Here is a 19726-nt window from a genome sequence, read left to right on the forward strand (position 1 = left end):
ATGCAGAGGTGATTTACCAGGATTCTGCCTGGAATGGAGGGCAGGTCTTGTGAGGAAAAGTTGAGGGAAGTAGGGCTTTACTCATTAGAGCGAAGAAGGATGAGAAATGGTTTGATAGAGGTTTACAAGATGATGAGAGGCACAGATAGAAGGACAAGGGCAGGAGATACGTGGGAACACCATGACCACCTGCACATTCTGCTCCAAGCCAGCCATAATCCTAACTTGGAAATGTATCACTGTTCCTTCACTGTCACTGGGTCAAAATAACATTGTAGGTCAACCCACAATACATGGACTGCAGTCCATGACCTGGTAAGCCGTTAGGTTCATGGGCATTTAGGGAATGATCAACAAATGATATGGGGTAACCAAAACCAACGTAGATATTGCAGATAATTCACGTAGTTTACAGAAGATTTATTTAGTCATCATTTAAGACCTGTCTCTTCCAGTTCGAACAAAGGGCTGTTTATTCACTTTGTAGCCAGTCAATTAAATGTTCACCTGTGTGTTAGTGGTTTTTAGTGTCTGTACACGTTCTGATAACTGTGCTGGTATTTTCTGTCTGAGTAAAATTTGCTTTCTTTCATAGGTATTACAAGACCTCTGTTTTAATCATGTGTTTCTTCATGCCAACTTTTATTCCCTGGTACTTCTGGGGAGAAAGTCTGTGGAATTCCTATTTTCTGGCTTCCATCCTTCGGTACACGATATCCCTGAATGTCACGTGGTTGGTGAACAGTGCTGCTCACATGTATGGAAATAGACCCTACGACAAATACATCAGTCCTAGAGAAAATCGCTTTGTTACATTTGGAGCAATTGGTGAGTAAGAAGTTGGTTGTTAAGTTGATCTGTGAACATGGAAGTCTTCTTAAACTTATGATATTTTATTAAAAGGTAGGGACTGACCTGTGGCTCACATTGAACCATGAATCTGGGATTTTAGTGATGAAATTCAACCTTTCCAAATCCTCTTTTTGCTTGTCTCCTGAAGATGACAACCGCTTTGTCTTTAGGATTTTTTTTTTGTGTGAAGCCTCGTACTATCCTGAGGAGGTGTTAGCTAGCTCACTTGGCTGGATGTATGGTTTTCAGTGCAGAGTGATGCCAGCAGTGTGAAATCAATTCCCACACTGGCAAGAAGAGCTCTCCTTCTCAACCTCTCTCCTCACCTGAGGCATGGTGATCCCAGGTTCAACCACCACCAGTCCTTTCTCCTCCTCTCTCCCTAATGCGAGAGCGGTGGTACCTTTTTTAATGTTTTGTCAGCCTCTGCCTCCAAATCCTTCTGGTCTTCCACAGTACTGAGCCTGTTTCCAATATGAATGTTCAATTTGCCATATTTGAAATCAGAATGTCATTTTATCAATGTTCCCTTACAGATTCCTTTTCATCATCTAATAAAAAAATCTATTTCATTCACTTTATTTTCATTTTTCATCATTCTCTTGCCTTCACCTGGTCCATTTCTGATTCCTGTCATCCCTCTTTGGTTTTTCTGTCTCCATTTATAGAGGTAAACTAACTACTAACATTCTCTACAAATCCACAGACTATCACTGTTATTTTAACTACTCCATTTCTCCAGTTTCTTGATCTTTGTTGAATCATTTCCGATGATGCTAGCTTTCATGCCAACAGTTAAGATGTAGAGTGGTTAGATACAACTAACTAGTTAATATACCCTAAACCCCACTGACTTCCCTATAGCACTTTCTCATGCAAGCATAACAGATGTATTACCTGTCCTTTCACTACTGTCTTCTCCCTGCGAAGCCCCAAATACTTATTCCAAATGTGACAGTGACTTACTTGTGAATCTTTCAAATTAGAATATTGTATTCAACGCTTATATGTATAGTGGAGAGTACCAACATAAATTGGGTGATTACTTTACAGAGCACCTCCATTCAGTCTGTGAGCACACCCCCTTGCAGTTGCTAATGATTTTAATTTGTCACCTTGCCCTCATGCTGACCTTTGGCTTGCTGCAGTGTTCCAGTGAAGCTTGAGGAAGAACATCATATCTTTTGACTTGATACTCTGCAACTTTTGAGACTCAGCACTGAATTCAATGACCCGTGTCTCCAGAGTTCTTCCGGGTGCTCCAGTTTCATCCCACAGTCCAAAGATGTGCAGGTTGGGTGGATTGGCCGCACTAAAATGTCTCGTAGTGTCCAGGCAGAGACATGCAGGCCAGGTGGATTAGCCATGGGAAATGCAGATTTATAGGAAAGGCGGGGTGTGGGTCAGGGTAGGATGCTGTTCCAAGTGTTGGTGTGAATTAGATGGACCAAATGGCCTGCTTCCACACTGTAGGTATTCTATGAATATAACTTTACATTATAACCTCTGCCTCTGACATTCTTTTTTTTTAATTTGTCCTTTTTTATTGAGTTTGCTGAGTTGGTCTTGTTTTCTTTTAACATCTTATACAGTATTTCAGATTATTTTTGCAGAGCAATTCGTGGCTCGTTCATACCCAACTTCTGTTTCTTTCCTATTTTCTTTCTGGACAGTCTTGTCTGCCTACATGTTTGTCCAGAACTACAGCAGTGTGGTTGACTGTGAAATGTTCTTTGCAAAGCTCTAGCAATCCAGTTAGTTGTAACTAACCACTACAAATTCTGATGAGAGGAATGCATTTATTAGCCTTTTAGTTATCCATTGGTTCCTTAAAGAAAATCTAAATCATCTAGCCCACCACTTTTTTTTATGCTTTATTTATCTTATATTTTGATTTGAAACTCTTACTGGCCCTTTCTGTTAAGCCTAGATAATTCATTTTTCTCATCCAGTCCTTCTTTTTGACCAGACTAAATCTTTGCTAAGTGTTATATAGTACATGCTTTAGACAAGTCTTTCTTCATACTCCTACAGTTGCCCCTTATTTAAATTGATGATGTTTGTTTGAGACTTGAGTTGCTCTCCCTCAATCTGTACTTAAATTTTAACCATGCTGTGATCACCATTTCCTACAGGATCCTTAACCATGAGATCTCTTATTAATCCCAATTCAGTGCATATTACTAGATCTAAAACAGGCTGTTCTGCAACAGGCTGCTCTAAGAAACAATCCTTAATGTCCTGTACAACATCTTCAGTGTTACCCGTGCAGATCTGATTTGTCCAGTCAATATGCAGATTTAAATGACCCCTGACACTTATAGCACCCGTCTTACGTAAGTCCATTATTTTGCAATTTATGGTTTGTCCTGAAGTGAGGCTACTCTTTAGAAACCTGTAGATAATTTCCACAAATTACTACTTTTCCTTGATATTCCCCATTTCCACCCAACCAATTCCACATCACAGTCTGTTGCACCTATATCACTATTCATCACTACACCAATGCCATCCTTTATTAACAAAGCCACCCTATCTCCTTTTGCCTAATTCTTCTGGAATGGTGAATATCCTTGAATATCAAGTTCTTAGTTTTGATCAATTTGCAAGTATATTTCTGAAATAGCTATCAAGTCATGTTCATTTGTTTCTACTGTGCCATCAACTTAGCTACTCTGGTATAATGCTGCAGGCACTCAGATAAAGATCCTGAATTGCAGCTCATTTTTCCCACAACGAATTTTGAGCTGCACATTTACCTCACTAACTTTGTTTACCCTACTCCTGTTTGCACATGGATCAGGTGGCAATCAAGTGATTATTAACTTTCTAGTTCTACTTTTAAACCCTGAACTTCTCATAATCCCTCAGCCAAGCCTCATTCCTAGGCCTACCTATGTCGTTGGTACCTGCGAGGACCTCGACAAGATCCTACCCTTCTCACTCTAAGTTCCTGTCCAATCCCAAATAGATATCTTTAACCCACCTTCAAAACCCAGTCTTTGCTTAGGAGCACAGTTTTATTTCCCTAACTATGGTCTCCCCTATTAGTACTATCTGTATTAATATTTCCTTCAACTCTCCACTCAAATGGGACTCTGGATCACAATGCTGTTGTTTTCTCATCTCCCTAGCCAAGAACCTCCATACCTATTGGACAAGAGGACTGGCTGAAGCACTTTCAAAGCAGCCACATGCACCAGTCCCTGACCACAGATTAAAAACAAGTCTTCCAGGCAGCTGTGCCCCTTCCTGATATGCCACAGTGTCTGCAGCTTGGGCTCCAGCTCATACCAAAGTTTCTTGTGCAGCCAGCATTTGCTGCAGATGTGGTTTCTGTGAATTGCACTGGTGCCCATTAACTACAGTGGCAACACACCACCTGCCCTGCCATCTCGATTCTGTTTCTTTCATTAGTTAAAATATTAAATATTTTGTGTGAGTTTCTCAACTGTATTTGTCTGCAGTAATAGCACCTCCTGATTTCAACCACTTGGGGGATCAAAAGAGACACTGTAGAAATACCCAACAATCTTCCACCTGTCTTCCTGTAAAATTACACTTTGGCTCTGACAGATGGAAACAGGTTGCAAGGGCTCTGTGCTGCTGGTTTTTTATCTCGGGAAGGTCGCACTCCATGTTCTGAAAAGCACATTTCACACAGTCATCATATGTCAAGCTTTTGACAATGACAATGCATCTAGCTTTGTTGCAGTTTCATTTTTTTGCCAACAGATGGATCAAGGCTTCAGGTTGCTATGTGCAACTCCATTGAGCTGTATGATTTCATCCCTAGCCAAGCTTAGGTTCAGGCATCAGCTCCATTCTGTTGATTGTCCCATCCTGTGTTGGAATAACTGAGGAAGGTGAAGGAAGTAGATCATAGTTATGCCAGGAGCAAGCTTACCACACTTGGAATAAGATAACAGGTCGCAATACAGAATAATTTAGCTGGTACAGCCATGCTCATGAAAGGTTAGAGATAATAGGAACTGCAGATGCTGGAGAATCCAACATAACAAAGTGTGGAGCTGCATGAACACAGCAGGCCAAGCAGCATCTTAGGAGCTGGAAAGCTGACGTTTCGGGCCTGGACCCTACGTCAGAAATGAATTTCTAATTTGAAACATTGTGTCACATTGCCAGCTGATGGTACTGCAGATCAGATCCCAGAATGAAATCTGGCTGATGAATTGTATGTTTTGTTTTATTTTAATTAACACTACAGTCCTTCATGGAGCCATAGTCACACAAGGCTGCTGAGTTCCTTTAAAATAGACATTTATTAAACAAAAGACAAAATCAAACACAACAAAGCTACCGAGGTATAGAACTCAGAAAATTCTTAATATCCAATGAAACAAAGTTTCAACCTATTTCCTAACTTCACAGCAATTTAAATAGAGAGACATTAAGTCCTCAGATCTTTAAATTCTGTGATTTGAAGTAAAAACTCGAGGGTTAATATTTTTTATGAATACTAAATTATTCCTTTTTTTACAGGAGAAGGATTCCACAACTATCATCACACATTTCCATTCGACTACTCAACAAGTGAGTTTGGTCTACGACTGAACCCAACAACATGCTTTATTGATTTCATGTGTTGGCTTGGCCTTGCAAGTGACCGAAAGCGAGCTTCTAAACAGATGATTGAAGCACGTAAACTAAGGACTGGGGATGGCAGCATTTAAAAGAAAAATGAAGAAAATCTCAAAGTCCATATGAAAATTTCACTGAAATTTGCAGTTATTTTAATCTGGAAATATAGTCATCATATGTCAAGCTTGTGACTATGACAATGCATCCAGCTTTGTTGCAGTTTCATTTTTTTGCACTTAATTCTTTCCACTCCATGCTGGTGGAAGACATCTTGCATATATTTATTTCTCAAACTGCAAAAGGCCTACTTAATCTGCTTGCCATGCTTTGATGTAGTGACAGCAGACGTTCCATGCAGTCCTGCAGTATCTGAAGGAGAGATTGTATATCAATTAAGTTTGCTTTGCCCTCAGATTTTAAATTCAGTTATGATGATAAAATAATGGATTAATGAAACAGATTAGTGTAATGATTCCCCACTCTAGAATACTGATGCAGTAGCCTGCAACATAATTTCATAGTGGTGGTCTTGAAAGGGATAAACTGCATGAATTTTTTTAATATTAATGCCAGTAAAGTCGTTAATTTCACATATTTAGTTTATTTAAACTTCATACTGGAAAGTAGTTACTGAGGGGTAAGTGAAGGGCCTTGAAATTTGGGTACATGCATAAAGGGTTGTTAAGACTCTTTGTGTAACTAGCAACAAAACAGTTTTATTCAATTCTGCTAAGGTGATGTAATGGACGATTAATTCTTAGGTGCCTCTTGTATGACAAAGGAGAATTGTTAATTGGGGGAAAAGGAATCTTTGAGGTTTATTGGATATGGCACATGTGTTCAAGGAAAATACTCACAGCTTTTTGATCGTTTTTGAAACCAAATCATGTAAGATAAATATGATTTGCAGAGTTGGACCTTGTGCATATATGAACATATGAATCAAGATTGGTAGCAGACTACTTTCTCACTGGCAACGTGTAACTGCAGAATATGTGGTATTTTGGATACTTGGAGGAAAGCTTAAAGAAGATTTGGTTTTTAGAATGTTTCCTAATTAAGTTAAAGCATTCTAATCTTTTGGCTGCTCTATTCTTTGCTGTTTATTAAAATTATACTTTTATTTATTTGGTTATGATTGGGACTAATTATGTAAAGGAAATGAAATTTTAAAATCAAAGTTGTTAAAACATTTTGAGGAGCATAGCAATCAAGAAGAGTTATTAATTCAGAAAAACAGAAAAATATTTAGGCAGGTAATATGTCCACCTCATACACATGGGCCACTGTTGACAGTGAGTTCCAGGCAATGTGTTATTGGTTCAGACTATCTCAACTCAACTTGTGCCTCTAATGTTAGAAGACATTTCCTTTAAAGGATTCTATTTGTTATCACCCTGATTGCTGCCAATCACACTGTGTATGAGAAAGAAGGAGAATCTTAAGGATGGAGGTTCTGGTATGCTAGGGGCACAAACACATGATGTGAAATAAATAAATCATTCAGTAAAACCTTACAATATAACAGCAACTTGACATCTGTCCAACCTTATCCTTCTGTGGTCTCAAAGGACCGTTGAACAGTGAATCAAAATTGAGATTATAGATAAAATCTTCCCTTCAGTGATATGGCGACAGTAATGGTGAATGTGGTGACAAAATAGGGTGACAATGAAACAAATAAATTCTTCACCTCAAGAAGCGTTTTTTGATATTTCCGTCAAGCCTCGAGTGGCAACATCAGAATTTCATCCTTGAGCCACAGCTACTTTATTTCTATGCATTTGCATCTAATTAAAGCCCCAACTCACTCTCTTTATATCACACCTAATTCTCCACTCCTGTTAATTGCCTGGCCTGGCCACCATGCTGCAGTAACCTCTGCACAACATCAGTGCATCATACCTGCAACACCACAATGTTTCCTGACTCTTCGTCTCAGAACTCTGCTGTGACAAATCATTAACCCCACCACATCCAGCATGCCTGCCCGTGGACTAACTCTGCCACAAACCACTTTCAGGCTTTTTTGGAGTTGACTAACACCTGCGTCTTGCATGCTTCTCCAGATCACTTTATGCTCAGGGACGTCTGTGTATCTTTTGCATCTATATGGGATGCTTTTGTGCTGGTGCGAACATGTAAGCATCTTATGGCTGTTAGCTTTCTAGGTGCTGGCTGACTTTAGCACCTACTTGATACTGCCAGCCTTTGTAGGTCGCATTGCTTTCTTAGCACAGTGAAAAGACCTTTGAGTGCTCACTTACAGGCTGCTAACTCTGCAGTTTACCTTGGTTTTCAGTGTAGGGAGAGAGAAACAGTTGGTGTTATTGGGGAGCACTGAAGAGTAAATGTTTCAGTCATATTACAGTATGGCACCATGCAACATCAAAATCAGAGCTGCAGCACGAGCCAGCTGCTTAAACGCCAAACATACTCCATGTGCATGTAAATGGCGATTTGTGAAAATCAATGGAGAAACATCTGTAGTTGGGTGAAGGGAGCCTACTGTCAATAAGGGGATACCTTTCAAGTCATATACCATCAGTTAAGGGTCTTATCCAATTACCGTAGGGTAGAGACCGTGGTGAATCATGCTGGTCAAGTGCAACCAGTTTGGGGACTACAGGTGAGTCTGTCAGGTGCAGTTAAGGCATCAGTCTTGGGAGGGAGGTAAGACGATTTTACCTCAACTGTGGCAAAGAGGGATAGAGTGTAATTGAAGTGATTGCAACCACAGTTAGTGGTCATGCATGCACAGGAAAACTAGTTAATTATCCTCAGTGAATGAGTAGGCAACGTCAAGAGCAGAAAGCATTATTAGTTTGGGAGGATGAGGTAGTGAGAGCCCTTGTTGTTCATCGGCCTTGGTGAGATGCATGTGCAGTGTTAGACTGTGTGCTGGCCCCTGCGTGAGAAATAGCAGAGAAAATGGTGCTACTGACTTGTATGAAGCTCAGAAGATCATTGACCCTCTTGAAGCACTGCTGATCATCCCTTTTCTCACAGTACACAGCACGGACCGATGCTACAATTTCTTTCCAGGCTGGCTGAGCGTATTGGCTTGATCTTCTTTGGCTGTCAACAGAGAAAGGGATACCTCCACCACTTCGTGCACCAGTACATCCATATTTCTGTCCTGGAAACTGGGAGCTAGTTTGCCTTTCTTCTTAGATAATTTGAGATTAAGTAGAGTTAAGCTGTACTGTTTGAGGTAGTTCTAGGTTTGTGGCATCTTAAGTGGTGTGTAGCTGAGCTTTAAATGATGAATCTGAGGCATGCAGCCTGAAAGATCTTGCACCTTCTCCTCACTTGCCCACACTGTTTTCTTACGAAGCCTGCTGAACAGCTCAGAAGCGTAATTACTAAGGTGAAAAGCAAAAGATCACATAAGACCTTATAGAACCTTTGTTCTATATATTGTGATGTGTCACATGTTTTATTTATGGATTAAATAGTATATCCACTGTTCTCTATTGTTATTCTTCATTAATAATAATGCAAGAAATTACCTAGAATATTTTCTTTTCGTATCTGAATAAACCAAAGTCTGATCTTGCAATTGCTTATGGATTTGACCACAGTTAAATAAATTTAAAATATGGTAGAGTAGAAGAAATGTTCATCAGTCAAATTTCAAGGACACATTTGTAAAATTGACCACAATTTAGATTATAATTAGCATGAGTCTTATGATCTATAACAGGCAATATCGCACAGAACGATGATCTGTGAATTTCAGTTCCTGTAACCAGCACATGGCTAAATTGCCTGCTTGCTAAAAGGAGAATATTTAAAGAAAGTTTACAGCACCATTCTTCTGCGTCACCTAATTGTGTATAAAAGAATAATACTTGGCCTGAGATGGCTGTAGTGTATTTTGTCTATAATTGGTGCCTGATCTTGGAACCTACTAACAGGAAAGGGAGTATAAAGTATTTTGACTGAATAGCTTAGTGGGTTTTTTCTCAGTGATTAGTTGAATCATTCAGAACAGGAGGATCCCAAGTTTGAATTATATTGTGTTGAGTCAGCTGATTTCAAACAAAGTGTGTACTCTGCTGACCTCAGTGTGTGCATTATGGGGGCGATAAAATCAGCCTTTTTTCCTGCTCCTATCTGCTATCCTGTGATCCTTATTGAAAGTGCAGTAAGTGGACATGAGGTGTTGGCCTGCACTGTGAAGTTCCCAAGGCCAAATAACTTGCAGAACTTAGCTCATGCACTAATATATACTTACAGCAGAATATTCTCTTAAGTTATTCAGATGACTCATCGGTCACCTACTTCAGTGATATCAATTTTTTTTTTGTCCTTTTTATCATCTCTGACCACCCTCAATGTATTTGACATTTTGGGTTTTCATATTTGTTAATACTAAATGCTCATAGTATCTTGCTCTTTTGAACATTTTGCAATGACTATGTTTGGACCCCCGATACAAAATTCTCAAACAGGAGTTTTTTTAAAGAGCTGAATGCTATTCACTTGATTCAGTTGAATGTGTTTTGTAGGAATGCCAAAATCTGACTTGAATCCTGTCATCATTGTTCTGTTGGTTTGCTGATCCTGATACCAAACTGCTGTCTTGGTGAGTGGTGGTATGTGTGGTGACTACTGACGGTGGTCAAAGAGTAATTTATGACACTATCTGCTAATTGTAGTGAGAAATGTATATAGTGAAGGCCTTATTGTAGCTGGAGGTAATATAAATAGTTGATAAACAATGCCAATTCCAGATTACTCTATTGCCTAGACCATTCCTCCTCTTGGCACTGGTAAGTGTGAAAATGTGTTAGTGAATTATAATTTTTTCATTACAAATTTTCTTTCAGATGTATTTTTGCATGTCAAATTTTGGCTGATTTGTATAGTACAGTCTGAGAATTGTCAATTCTGTAGCATCTTCTTTATTTGCAGTACTAATGAAATGAATTGTAAAGATGTTTAATTTTTATGGCATTGATATAATTTTACTTATAAATGAGGATCCTGTCCTCGTGCATAATATGCCACCTGTTTGGAAAAGAGTCTCATTCTGTGAACTTGTATCCAACTCTAGTTTACAGGAACTGATAGATAATTAAATATCAATCTGTAAATAAATGTGCTTTGCATAATTTAATTCAGTAAGGAGACCTATCTAATTTAAACTTGATCAGTGTTCCTAATGTTCGCTCTCAGCTATAAACCCACACTGGTAATCCTTTTGAGTTTTAATATTTTAGTGTATTTGCCACTAAACACAAGTTTCCAAATAATGAGAGGAGGTAAATAAGAATGAAAACAAATATGCACATCGAGTTGGCTGTGAAGTAACTCCAGATGCACTGCTCTATTCAACCCTATGGAATGTAGGTGAACTAACAGAATTAAGAAACAATTTAGCAAAGTCACACAAACCCATTAGGTTTGATTTAGTCAGTTGAGATGAGGTAGTGTTTCTGTTACCAGCAATCAAGTATTATTTCTTATTTCTTTGTATGAGCAAAATGCCCATAAATCTCCAAGTAAAACAAGGTATTCTTTGAAACAAATACAAGCCTATGCAATATAAGGAAATATCTGGAAAATTATTCCCATCTATTTATTGCATAGTTTGCTGTATTGCCCCCTAACCTATGTTGTCCTTACCCCCCTAAATCCCAGTAGTAGTGTTGAGAAAGTTGGTGTACTAGCCACACCTGTCCAGAAACCTGTGCTGTTGACCTGTAAGGGAAATAACTTGGCCAAACTCTGAGTAAAATCAGAAGTAGCTTTCTCATATGTGTTCATAGAAGAATATACCAGATAGTGTATTTATGTATTTTTATTCATCACCATAATCACGATGTTGGGCTTGTAAAGATCATGGAAGGCACTAGCGCACTTTTAAGACAATCCTTTTTTTTGAAATTTGGCCTGTGAAAATTGAAATAAAATGAAAACGAAGACCAGAAACAACCTGTTTTGACCAGTTTATTACAGCAAATATTGTTTGCATAATTCAAAATGTGATGCTGTCCCATTAAGCTAAATATCGAGTTTGAAAATCATTTAAAATAAATGCTGCTAAATTTGTCTTGTTGTGAGTGTAATTGTCAACATTCTGACCACAGTAATAAAGAGATTCACTTCATTTGAAGATCCTTGTCTCCAATCAGCTGCCTGTTGCTGGAAATTGGAATTTGGCTCCAACGACTAGGATAGTTCCCCTGTACCTCATCCAAACAGCTATTCTACATGCCTAGCCAACTATTAACAGAGGCCATTTTACCATGGAGGGTATTACATTCAATTTACATGTTCAGGTGCTTATACTATCCAACAGACCACTCTGGAGAATGATTATTGGTATGAATATTGGATGATTACTCTGAGCATTGGCAGGAGGAATACTAAATGTGGTAAAACTTCTGTTGCTACAGCTGAACTCTCCATGGGCTAAGGAAATAATTTGGGCCTTTCCTTGTCTCTGTGATTCCATGTAGGTTATTTAACACATGAATGATAGAAGCAATCCTCTCTTTCTTGTGCAAGAATAACAGCTAGAGTTCATCATGACGGTGATAAGAATTCAACCTCGCCACTTGATAAGCTATACTAAAAGGGTAAATGTCTTATTCAATCACCAAAATAAATGTTGTCAATTTGTTTCTCACTATTATGCTTAGTTGGAACAAAAGACACTTTAAGTAAACTTAAAATCTAGCTTCTGTTTAAAGCATAAGTCCTAAAAAAAAATGGCCAAGTTAGTTATCAAATAAGCTGCTATGCAGAATTAAACTTTATTACCCCACCCCACCTCACCTCACCTTAATACTAATGAAGCTTTAGTGGGAGTGATATATAGACCACCAAACTGCAGTGGTGACATTGGTAATGGCATTAAACAAGAAATGAAAGATGCATGTGATGAAGGAATATTTGCAATTATGGGTGACTTTAATCCGCAAATAGATTAGGCAAAGCAAATTAGTCACAACAGTAGAGAATTCTTAGAATGTGTACAGAATGGTTTTCTGGGCCAATATGTTGATGAACCAACTACAGAACAGGCCATCTTAGACTGGGTATTATGCAACAATAAGGAATAATTGGTCTTGTAGTTTTGAGAGACCCCTTGGGGATGAACAACCATAAAATGATAGAATGCTTCATCAAGATGGAGAGTGAGGTAGTTGTTTCTGAGACCAGGGTCCTAAATCTTAATAAGGAAAAGTACAAATGTATGAAACGTGAGTTGGCTATGACAAGTTGGGAGGTGTTACTGAAAGGCATTACAATGGATATGCAGTGGCAAACATTCAAAAAGCAAATGGGTGAACTACAAAAATTGTTTATTCCTATCTGGCGCAATAGTGCAAAGAGAACAATGGTCACTCAATGGCTTATGAGGCAAGTTGAGATAGCATTAGATGCAAAAAAAGTATACAAATTTGCAAGAAAAACAATAGACCTGACGACTGGGAACAATTTAGAAGTCAGCAAAAGAGAACTAAAGGATTGATTAAGAAGGGGAAAATAGAGTATGAGAATAAACTTGTGGGGAACCTAAGAACTGTCTGTAAAAGTTTCTACAGGTATGTAAAGAGAAAAATATTAGTGAAAACTAATGTTAAGTCCTTTGTCAGAAACTGGAATTTATATTGGGAACAAAGAAATGGCTGACAAACTGAATACATACTTCACTTCTGCCTTCACAAAAGAAGGACATGAATAACATACTGGGAATGATGCATTTTAGTGAAATGGAGGAACTGAAGCAAATCTGTATTAGTAGTGAAATGGTGCTGGAGAAATTGATGGGATTGAAGACAGATAAAACCCCAGAGCCTGATAATCCACATCTCAGAGTATTTAAGGAAGTGGCCCTAGAAATAGTGGATGCATTGATGGTCATCTTTGAAGATTCTGGAACAGTTCCTACAATTTGGAAGGTAGCTAATGTGACTCCAATATTTAAAAAGGGACTTTGAGAGAAAACAGGAACTATAGACTAGTGAATCTTGATGTCAATAGTGGGGAAGAAGTGAGAATCCATTATCAAGTATATTGTAACATAGCATTTAGAAAACAGTGATAGAATTAGATGAAATCAGCATAGATTTACAAAGGGAAATCATGTTCAACAAATTTACTGGAATTCTTTGAGAATGTCATCAGTAGAATTGATAGGAGAGCCAGTGGATGTAGTTCATTTGGACTTTGAGTAAACTTTCACCAAAGTTCCACTCGAGATAACTGCGTAAAATTAGTGTATTGAGATGGACAGAAAATTGGTGAGCAAAAAGGAAACAGAGTAGGAACAAATGGATCTTTTTCTGAATAGCAAGCAATGACAAATGGGGTACTGCAGAGAATGGTACTAAGACCCAGCTATTCACAATCTATGTTAATGATTTGGATGAGGGATCTAAATATTCTATCTCAAAATCTTCAGGTGACATAATGTTGGTTGGAAAGGTGAGCTGTGAGGAAGGTTCAGATATCTTGCAGTAAGATTTGGACAGACTGAGTGAGTGGGCAAATGCATGGCAGATGCAATATAATATGGTTAAATGTGAGATTATCTACTTCAGTAGCAAAATAGGAAGGCAGATTATTATTTGAATGGCTGTAAACAGAGAGGAAAATGTTCAATGAGACCTGGATGTCCTCTTGCACCAGTTGCTGAAAGTAAGCATGCAGACGCAGCAGGCAGCAAAGATGACAAATTGTATGTTGGTCATCAGAGTAAGAGGTTATCACTTGCTGAACAATTCTGATTGTGTTATCAGCTATATTATCACCCAATTCCAGATGATCGGTCAAATTCATAACTTGGTTCATTCATGCTTCCTAGAAGTAAAATACATCCATGTGCATGGGAGATGATGGCTGAGTGATATTATTGCTGGACTGTTCATCCAGAGACCCAGATAATGTTCTGGGGACCTGAATTCGAATTCTGCCATGGCAGATGGTGGAATTTGAGTTCAATAAATATCTGGAATTAAGAGTCTAATGATGACCATGAATCCACTGCCAATTGTCAGGGAAATCCCCATCTGCTTCACTAATGTCCGTTAGGGAAGGAAACTGCCATTCTTACCTGGTGTGGCCTACATGTGACTCCAGACCCACAGCAAAGTGGTTGACTCCCGATGGGCAATAAGGGGTCTAGGCCTGAAACGTCAGCTTTCCTGCTCCTAAGATGCTGTTTGGCCTGCTGTGTTCATCCAGCTCTGCACCTTGTTGTCTTGGATTCTCCAGCATCTGCAGTTCCTATTATCTCTGGACAATAAATGCTGCCTGGCCAGTGACACCTTCGTCCCATGAATGAATAAATGTAAAAATAATAAAAGAAATGTGTTCTCTTCAGACATTTGTGTTTTCATCTCCAGTGGATTACCAAAGAGCTCAAGGAACTTACAGTTCCTTATTTACTTTCTCCATGACAATCAGAGTTGTCTTGTCAACCAGTTGTCATCTTTTTCTAAATAACAAAACCAAAGAACTACAGATACTGGAAATCAGAAACACAAACGGAAATTGCTGTAAAACTCAGCTGATCGTGGATAGAAAGCAGAAGAGTGGCTACTGGACTCAAAATGCTAAAACTGTGCCATACACAGCCTATTTCATTTTGACAACGCAGATGGTACCTGAAGGGAGAGAGAGCTTTTCAATAAGGTACCGCCCTCTTCCTTGCAGGCGCTCCTATCGGTTGACACTTCCCGGCGGCGAGGCCCCGCCTCCTATTATTTGGTGTCACGGTCGACCGTCAATCACCAGGAGGCAGCCGTCGCGATTGGCCAGTGGCACGAGGGGGCGGGAGTTGTCAGTCAGCGGTTGCCAGGTGAGAGGGTCGCGCCGCGCGCTGCGGTCACTAACGCTGTCAGGTACCGCGCTGCAGTTTAGCGTCTACTGCATTGACCCACAAACCCAGAGTCAAATACTGCCTTTATATTTCCGTCTAGCCAAAGGGCCATATCCGTACAGGTGACTGCCGCAGTTAAAAGCTGTTCTGTCATTTGTTCCAATGAACAAGAGCTGGTTCTGAGGCAGGGTCACCGGAGCCGAAATGCTAACTGATTTTTTTTTTCTTCACGCATCTTGCCAGACCTGTTGAGCTTTTCCAGCAACTTCTGTTTTTGTTCCTGATTTACAGCGTCTGTGGTTTATTTAAGAGAGCTGGTGTACCTTTTAATGCGAGGCCACGTATCGAGTCATAGACGTATTTGGGATTTATGTGAAGAATAACAGTCTACAGCAAGTAACCAGTGGAGTGGCTCACTAACTGGTGTATAGAACCGAATCATTAGCCAAGGTTTTTGTTTAAATAGATTCTGCTGTTTGAGGCTTATTCTGCTGGGATCCCTGGTCTTCATTGAGAGAGTCAGTCAAGTTTGGAGGTGCCGGTTGTGCTGGTAGAGCCACAGTTTCAATGTGTTGTGTTATTGTTGATGGAAGTCGTATGGCTGGTTAGTTAATCTGGTTTGTCATTTGGCTTCTGGTTCGTTGTCAGCGAGGAGGTTCCGAGATTTGTGGGGGATGGATGAATGGGAATTGGTGACAAATGGATTTGATTGACTCCATTCGTACCTAGATGTCATGTATACAGAGCGAACTCGACTTCATAAATGTATCTTTTATTACAATTTTCAATACCAACAAGTTTCACCTGACCATCTTCAGCTGCTTCATCATTGACCTTTCTGCCATCATAAAATCCAAACAATATTGGTCGATGATTTCACAATGTTCATCATTTGTGGCTCTTCAGATACTGAAGCAGTCCTGTCCATAAGCAACAAGACCTGGACAATATCCAGGCTTTGGCTGAAAAGTAGCAAGTCACATTTGTGCCACACAAGTGCCAGGCCATGAACATCTCTAATGGGAGAGAATTTTATCATCACTCCTTGATGTTTAATGACATTACAGTTGCTGAATCCCCTGTTATCAACATCCTGGAAGTTAACATTCACTAGAAACTGAACTGTACTAGCCACATAAATACAGTGGCTACAACAGTTCAGAGATTAGGAATCCTGAAGTGCGTAACTTGCCTTTTATCTCTGCAAAGCCTATCCATCATCCACAATGTGCAAGTCAGGAGTTAGGTACGATGCTGTCCACTTGCCTGGGTGAGTGCAGCTTCAACAAAACTCAAGAGGCTTAATACAAAACAGCACACTTGATTGGCATCATATTCCTGAAATAATCACGCCACCAGTGTACAGTAACAGAAGTATGTACCATCTACGACACGCACTGCAGAAATTCATCAAGGCTCCTTAGACAGTACCTTCCAAAGTAATGACCATTTCAACTTTGGACTACAAGGATCACATACAAATGGGAACACCACCACATGCAGGTTGCCTTCCAAGCCATTAATGATTTTGACGTGGAAGTATATCACCGTTCCTTCACTTTCGCTGGCTTAATATCTACCTTCATTGATTGTAGCTACCTGAAATGGATTTCAGCAATACAAAAAGGCAGCTCACTATCACCTTCTTAAGGGCAACTTTATAGGCAATAAGTGATGGCCCAGCCAATGAAGCCCATAAGCTCTGAATGAAGATAAAAGTTTTATATGTTTAATAGGAAAAAGATGTTTGATACAACTTTACTAACTTGCCCATTTGAATTTTATGCACATGTATTTCAGACATAGTGTTTCCAATTATCCTCTAATGTTTCTGATTTTCTTCTATTTAGGAATATTTCTGAGTTAATATTTTATCATACAGTCATAGAATCATACAGCATGGAAATAGACCCTTTGGTCCAACCAGCCCATGCTGACCATAATCCCAAACTAAACTAGTCCCACCTGCCTGCACTTGGCTCATATTGCCTCCACATATTTCTTATTCATATACTTACCTAAATGTCTTTTAAACTTTGTAACTGTAGCCGCATTCACCACTTCTTCTGAAAGTTTATTCCACAAATGAGCCACTCCCTGTGCGAAAAAAAATTGCCTCTCGTGTCTTTTTTTCAATCTTTCTCCTCTCATTTTAAACATATACCCCAAGTCTTGAAATACTGACCCTAGGGAAAAGATACTTGCCATTCACCTTGCCTATACCTCTTATTATTTTCTTGACCTCTATAAGGTAATCTCTCAAGCTCCCACGCTCCAGTGAAAAATGTCCCAGCCTATACAGTTTTTCCTTGTAACTCAAACCGGCCGTAACTGGCAACATCCGAGTAAATCTCTTTTGAACCCTCTCCAGCTTAATAATATCCTTCCTATAAGAGGGAGACTAGAACTGGACACAGTACTCCAGAAGAGGCCTCACTAACATTCTGTACAACCTCAATATAATGTCCCAACTCCTATACTCAAAGGTCTGAACAATGAAGGCGAGCAATTTAAGTGTCTTCTTAACCATCTTATCTATATGTGCTGCAAACGTCAAAGAATTATGTACCTGAATCCCTAGGTCTGTCTGTTCTACAACATGGCTGAAGCCCCTTTTAATTGCATATGTCTTGTCTTTTCTTAAAATAACAAAGAATGTTATGGAATTATTTATTATTATATAATAATAATTTTATAATAACTTGACACAAAGCTGGACCAATAGTATTGTCTTGTAATCTGAACTGCATTGTTGTGCCGTAGGAATGTTGGACGTAGCAGCCATTCAGTCCTTCAAACCTGCTATAAACAAGTCTGATCTATTTGTGGTTTCAGTTTTACTTCCTGATCTACTATAAATTACTTTATCTCCACAGCACATGAACTAACAAATTATGATTGGATCTTTGTAGTTCAGATACTATACTGTTATTGAGTAATAATACAGAATAACAAAGAAGCTACTCTTGCCCGCAACACTATGCCCTAGATTTATGTAAAATGATTCTGACTGTTGTGCAGCACTTTGAGTCTCTTTGGCTTCGGGGTCAGATTACCTTTATCATAGAATCTCTACAGTGCGGACAGAGGCCATTTGGCCCATCTAGTCTGCACTAGCCCTACAAAGAGACCCAGATCCACCCTATCCCCACATTTATTATGGCTAATCCACCTAGAATTTACCATAGACAAGTGTTCCTAACCTTTGGACAGTGGGAGGAAACTGGAGCACCTGATGGAAACCCACACAGACACACGGTGAAATGTGCAAATTCCACACAGACAGTCGCTCAAGGCTGGAATTGAACCCAGGTACCTGGCACAATCATGCTACCTACATTGCACATATCAGTTTCAAAACTCTGACTGTGTTTCTATCTCAATCTTATTTTCCTCTGCCCACAGGTTAACCAGAAAGCCTACTGAACAACAACTGCTGAATCTCAGATCGGTGACTTTATACCCCAGTGGATGTGAGGTGTTTGTTGATTACTGGGCAATGCTAACTAATTGCTTATATACACTGTGGGAAAAGAACATCAAAGCTTGTTCATTGACATCTTAGTTATATATTGTACACAAAACCCTGTTTTCCAAAGACACAATTCTTTAAATGCCACACTTTAGGTGACTGTTTAAGCTCTGTTAGATCTGTCAGAAGATGCTTAAATGTGATAACGGTGTTTGCAACATATACAAATATTATAACTTAATTGTTTGGATGTATCTTTATCCTTAGTTATAAATAGTGAACAGCATAAATCTGGTATTTGCAGGACGTGATAAATTCTGTTAAGTTTGTCCTATGGGCTTTGTTCACTTAGAAAATAGTTTTGAGCCTAGGATGTCTAGAAAAAAAACCTGCAGAGCGGAAACTTTCAGCATCTGACTTTGGGTTTGAAATTGAAGCTGACTCTTTGAGATAAAAAGAAAATGTGCCTCAAGCAGCATACATTTGGTGCTCCATACTTAAGTAGTTTTTAAACCTGACTACTATGTTATATACATTCCACTTTTTCACTTTGCCTTTCCAGCCCAAGCGTCACATGTTCCCACTTCATCTAGAGCACAACTTTCTACAGACCAAAGTATCCACTATTCTGCTCCAACAATGCCATCTTACACCTTTAATGAAAAATAGTCACGCTTACTCCACTAAAGGACAAAATTAAAAGGGAATGAGAATGGTGCAAGTGTCAAGAAATAAAAAATGTTTAGAAATGGTGACTAAAATTTTTTTTTAAAATGGGACTTCTTAAAAGATTTTAAAGTTGGAGAATCAGCTTTTAAAGAATGAGTTTTAAAGTTTAGGACCAAGGTGACTAAAAACTCTGTCACCAATAATTTTCACAAGGGATTGTATGGAATATATGACCCAAAAATAGGCCATTTTCTCAACCAGTTTATTCTGCTGTCTAGGCTGCACATCGC

The 19726-nt window shown here is 39.1% G+C and overlaps 1 protein-coding gene across 1 annotated transcript in view; it reads left to right on the forward strand.

Annotated features, from left to right (window-relative positions):
• LOC125457514 (stearoyl-CoA desaturase 5-like) overlaps nt 1–11578 on the forward strand; it is a 41812-nt gene extending 30234 nt beyond the window's left edge. Inside the window, exons 4-5 of the mRNA XM_048541807.2 lie at nt 596–828; nt 5356–11578. Of these exons, the coding sequence (XP_048397764.1) occupies nt 596–828; nt 5356–5546 (424 nt within the window). The 3' untranslated portion in view covers nt 5547–11578. The remainder of the gene's footprint in view (nt 1–595; nt 829–5355) is intronic.
• Nucleotides 11579–19726: the final 8148 nt, after the last annotated feature.

This window comes from Stegostoma tigrinum, chromosome 1 (genome assembly GCF_030684315.1).
Source record: "Stegostoma tigrinum isolate sSteTig4 chromosome 1, sSteTig4.hap1, whole genome shotgun sequence".
NCBI lineage: Eukaryota > Metazoa > Chordata > Chondrichthyes > Orectolobiformes > Stegostomatidae > Stegostoma > Stegostoma tigrinum.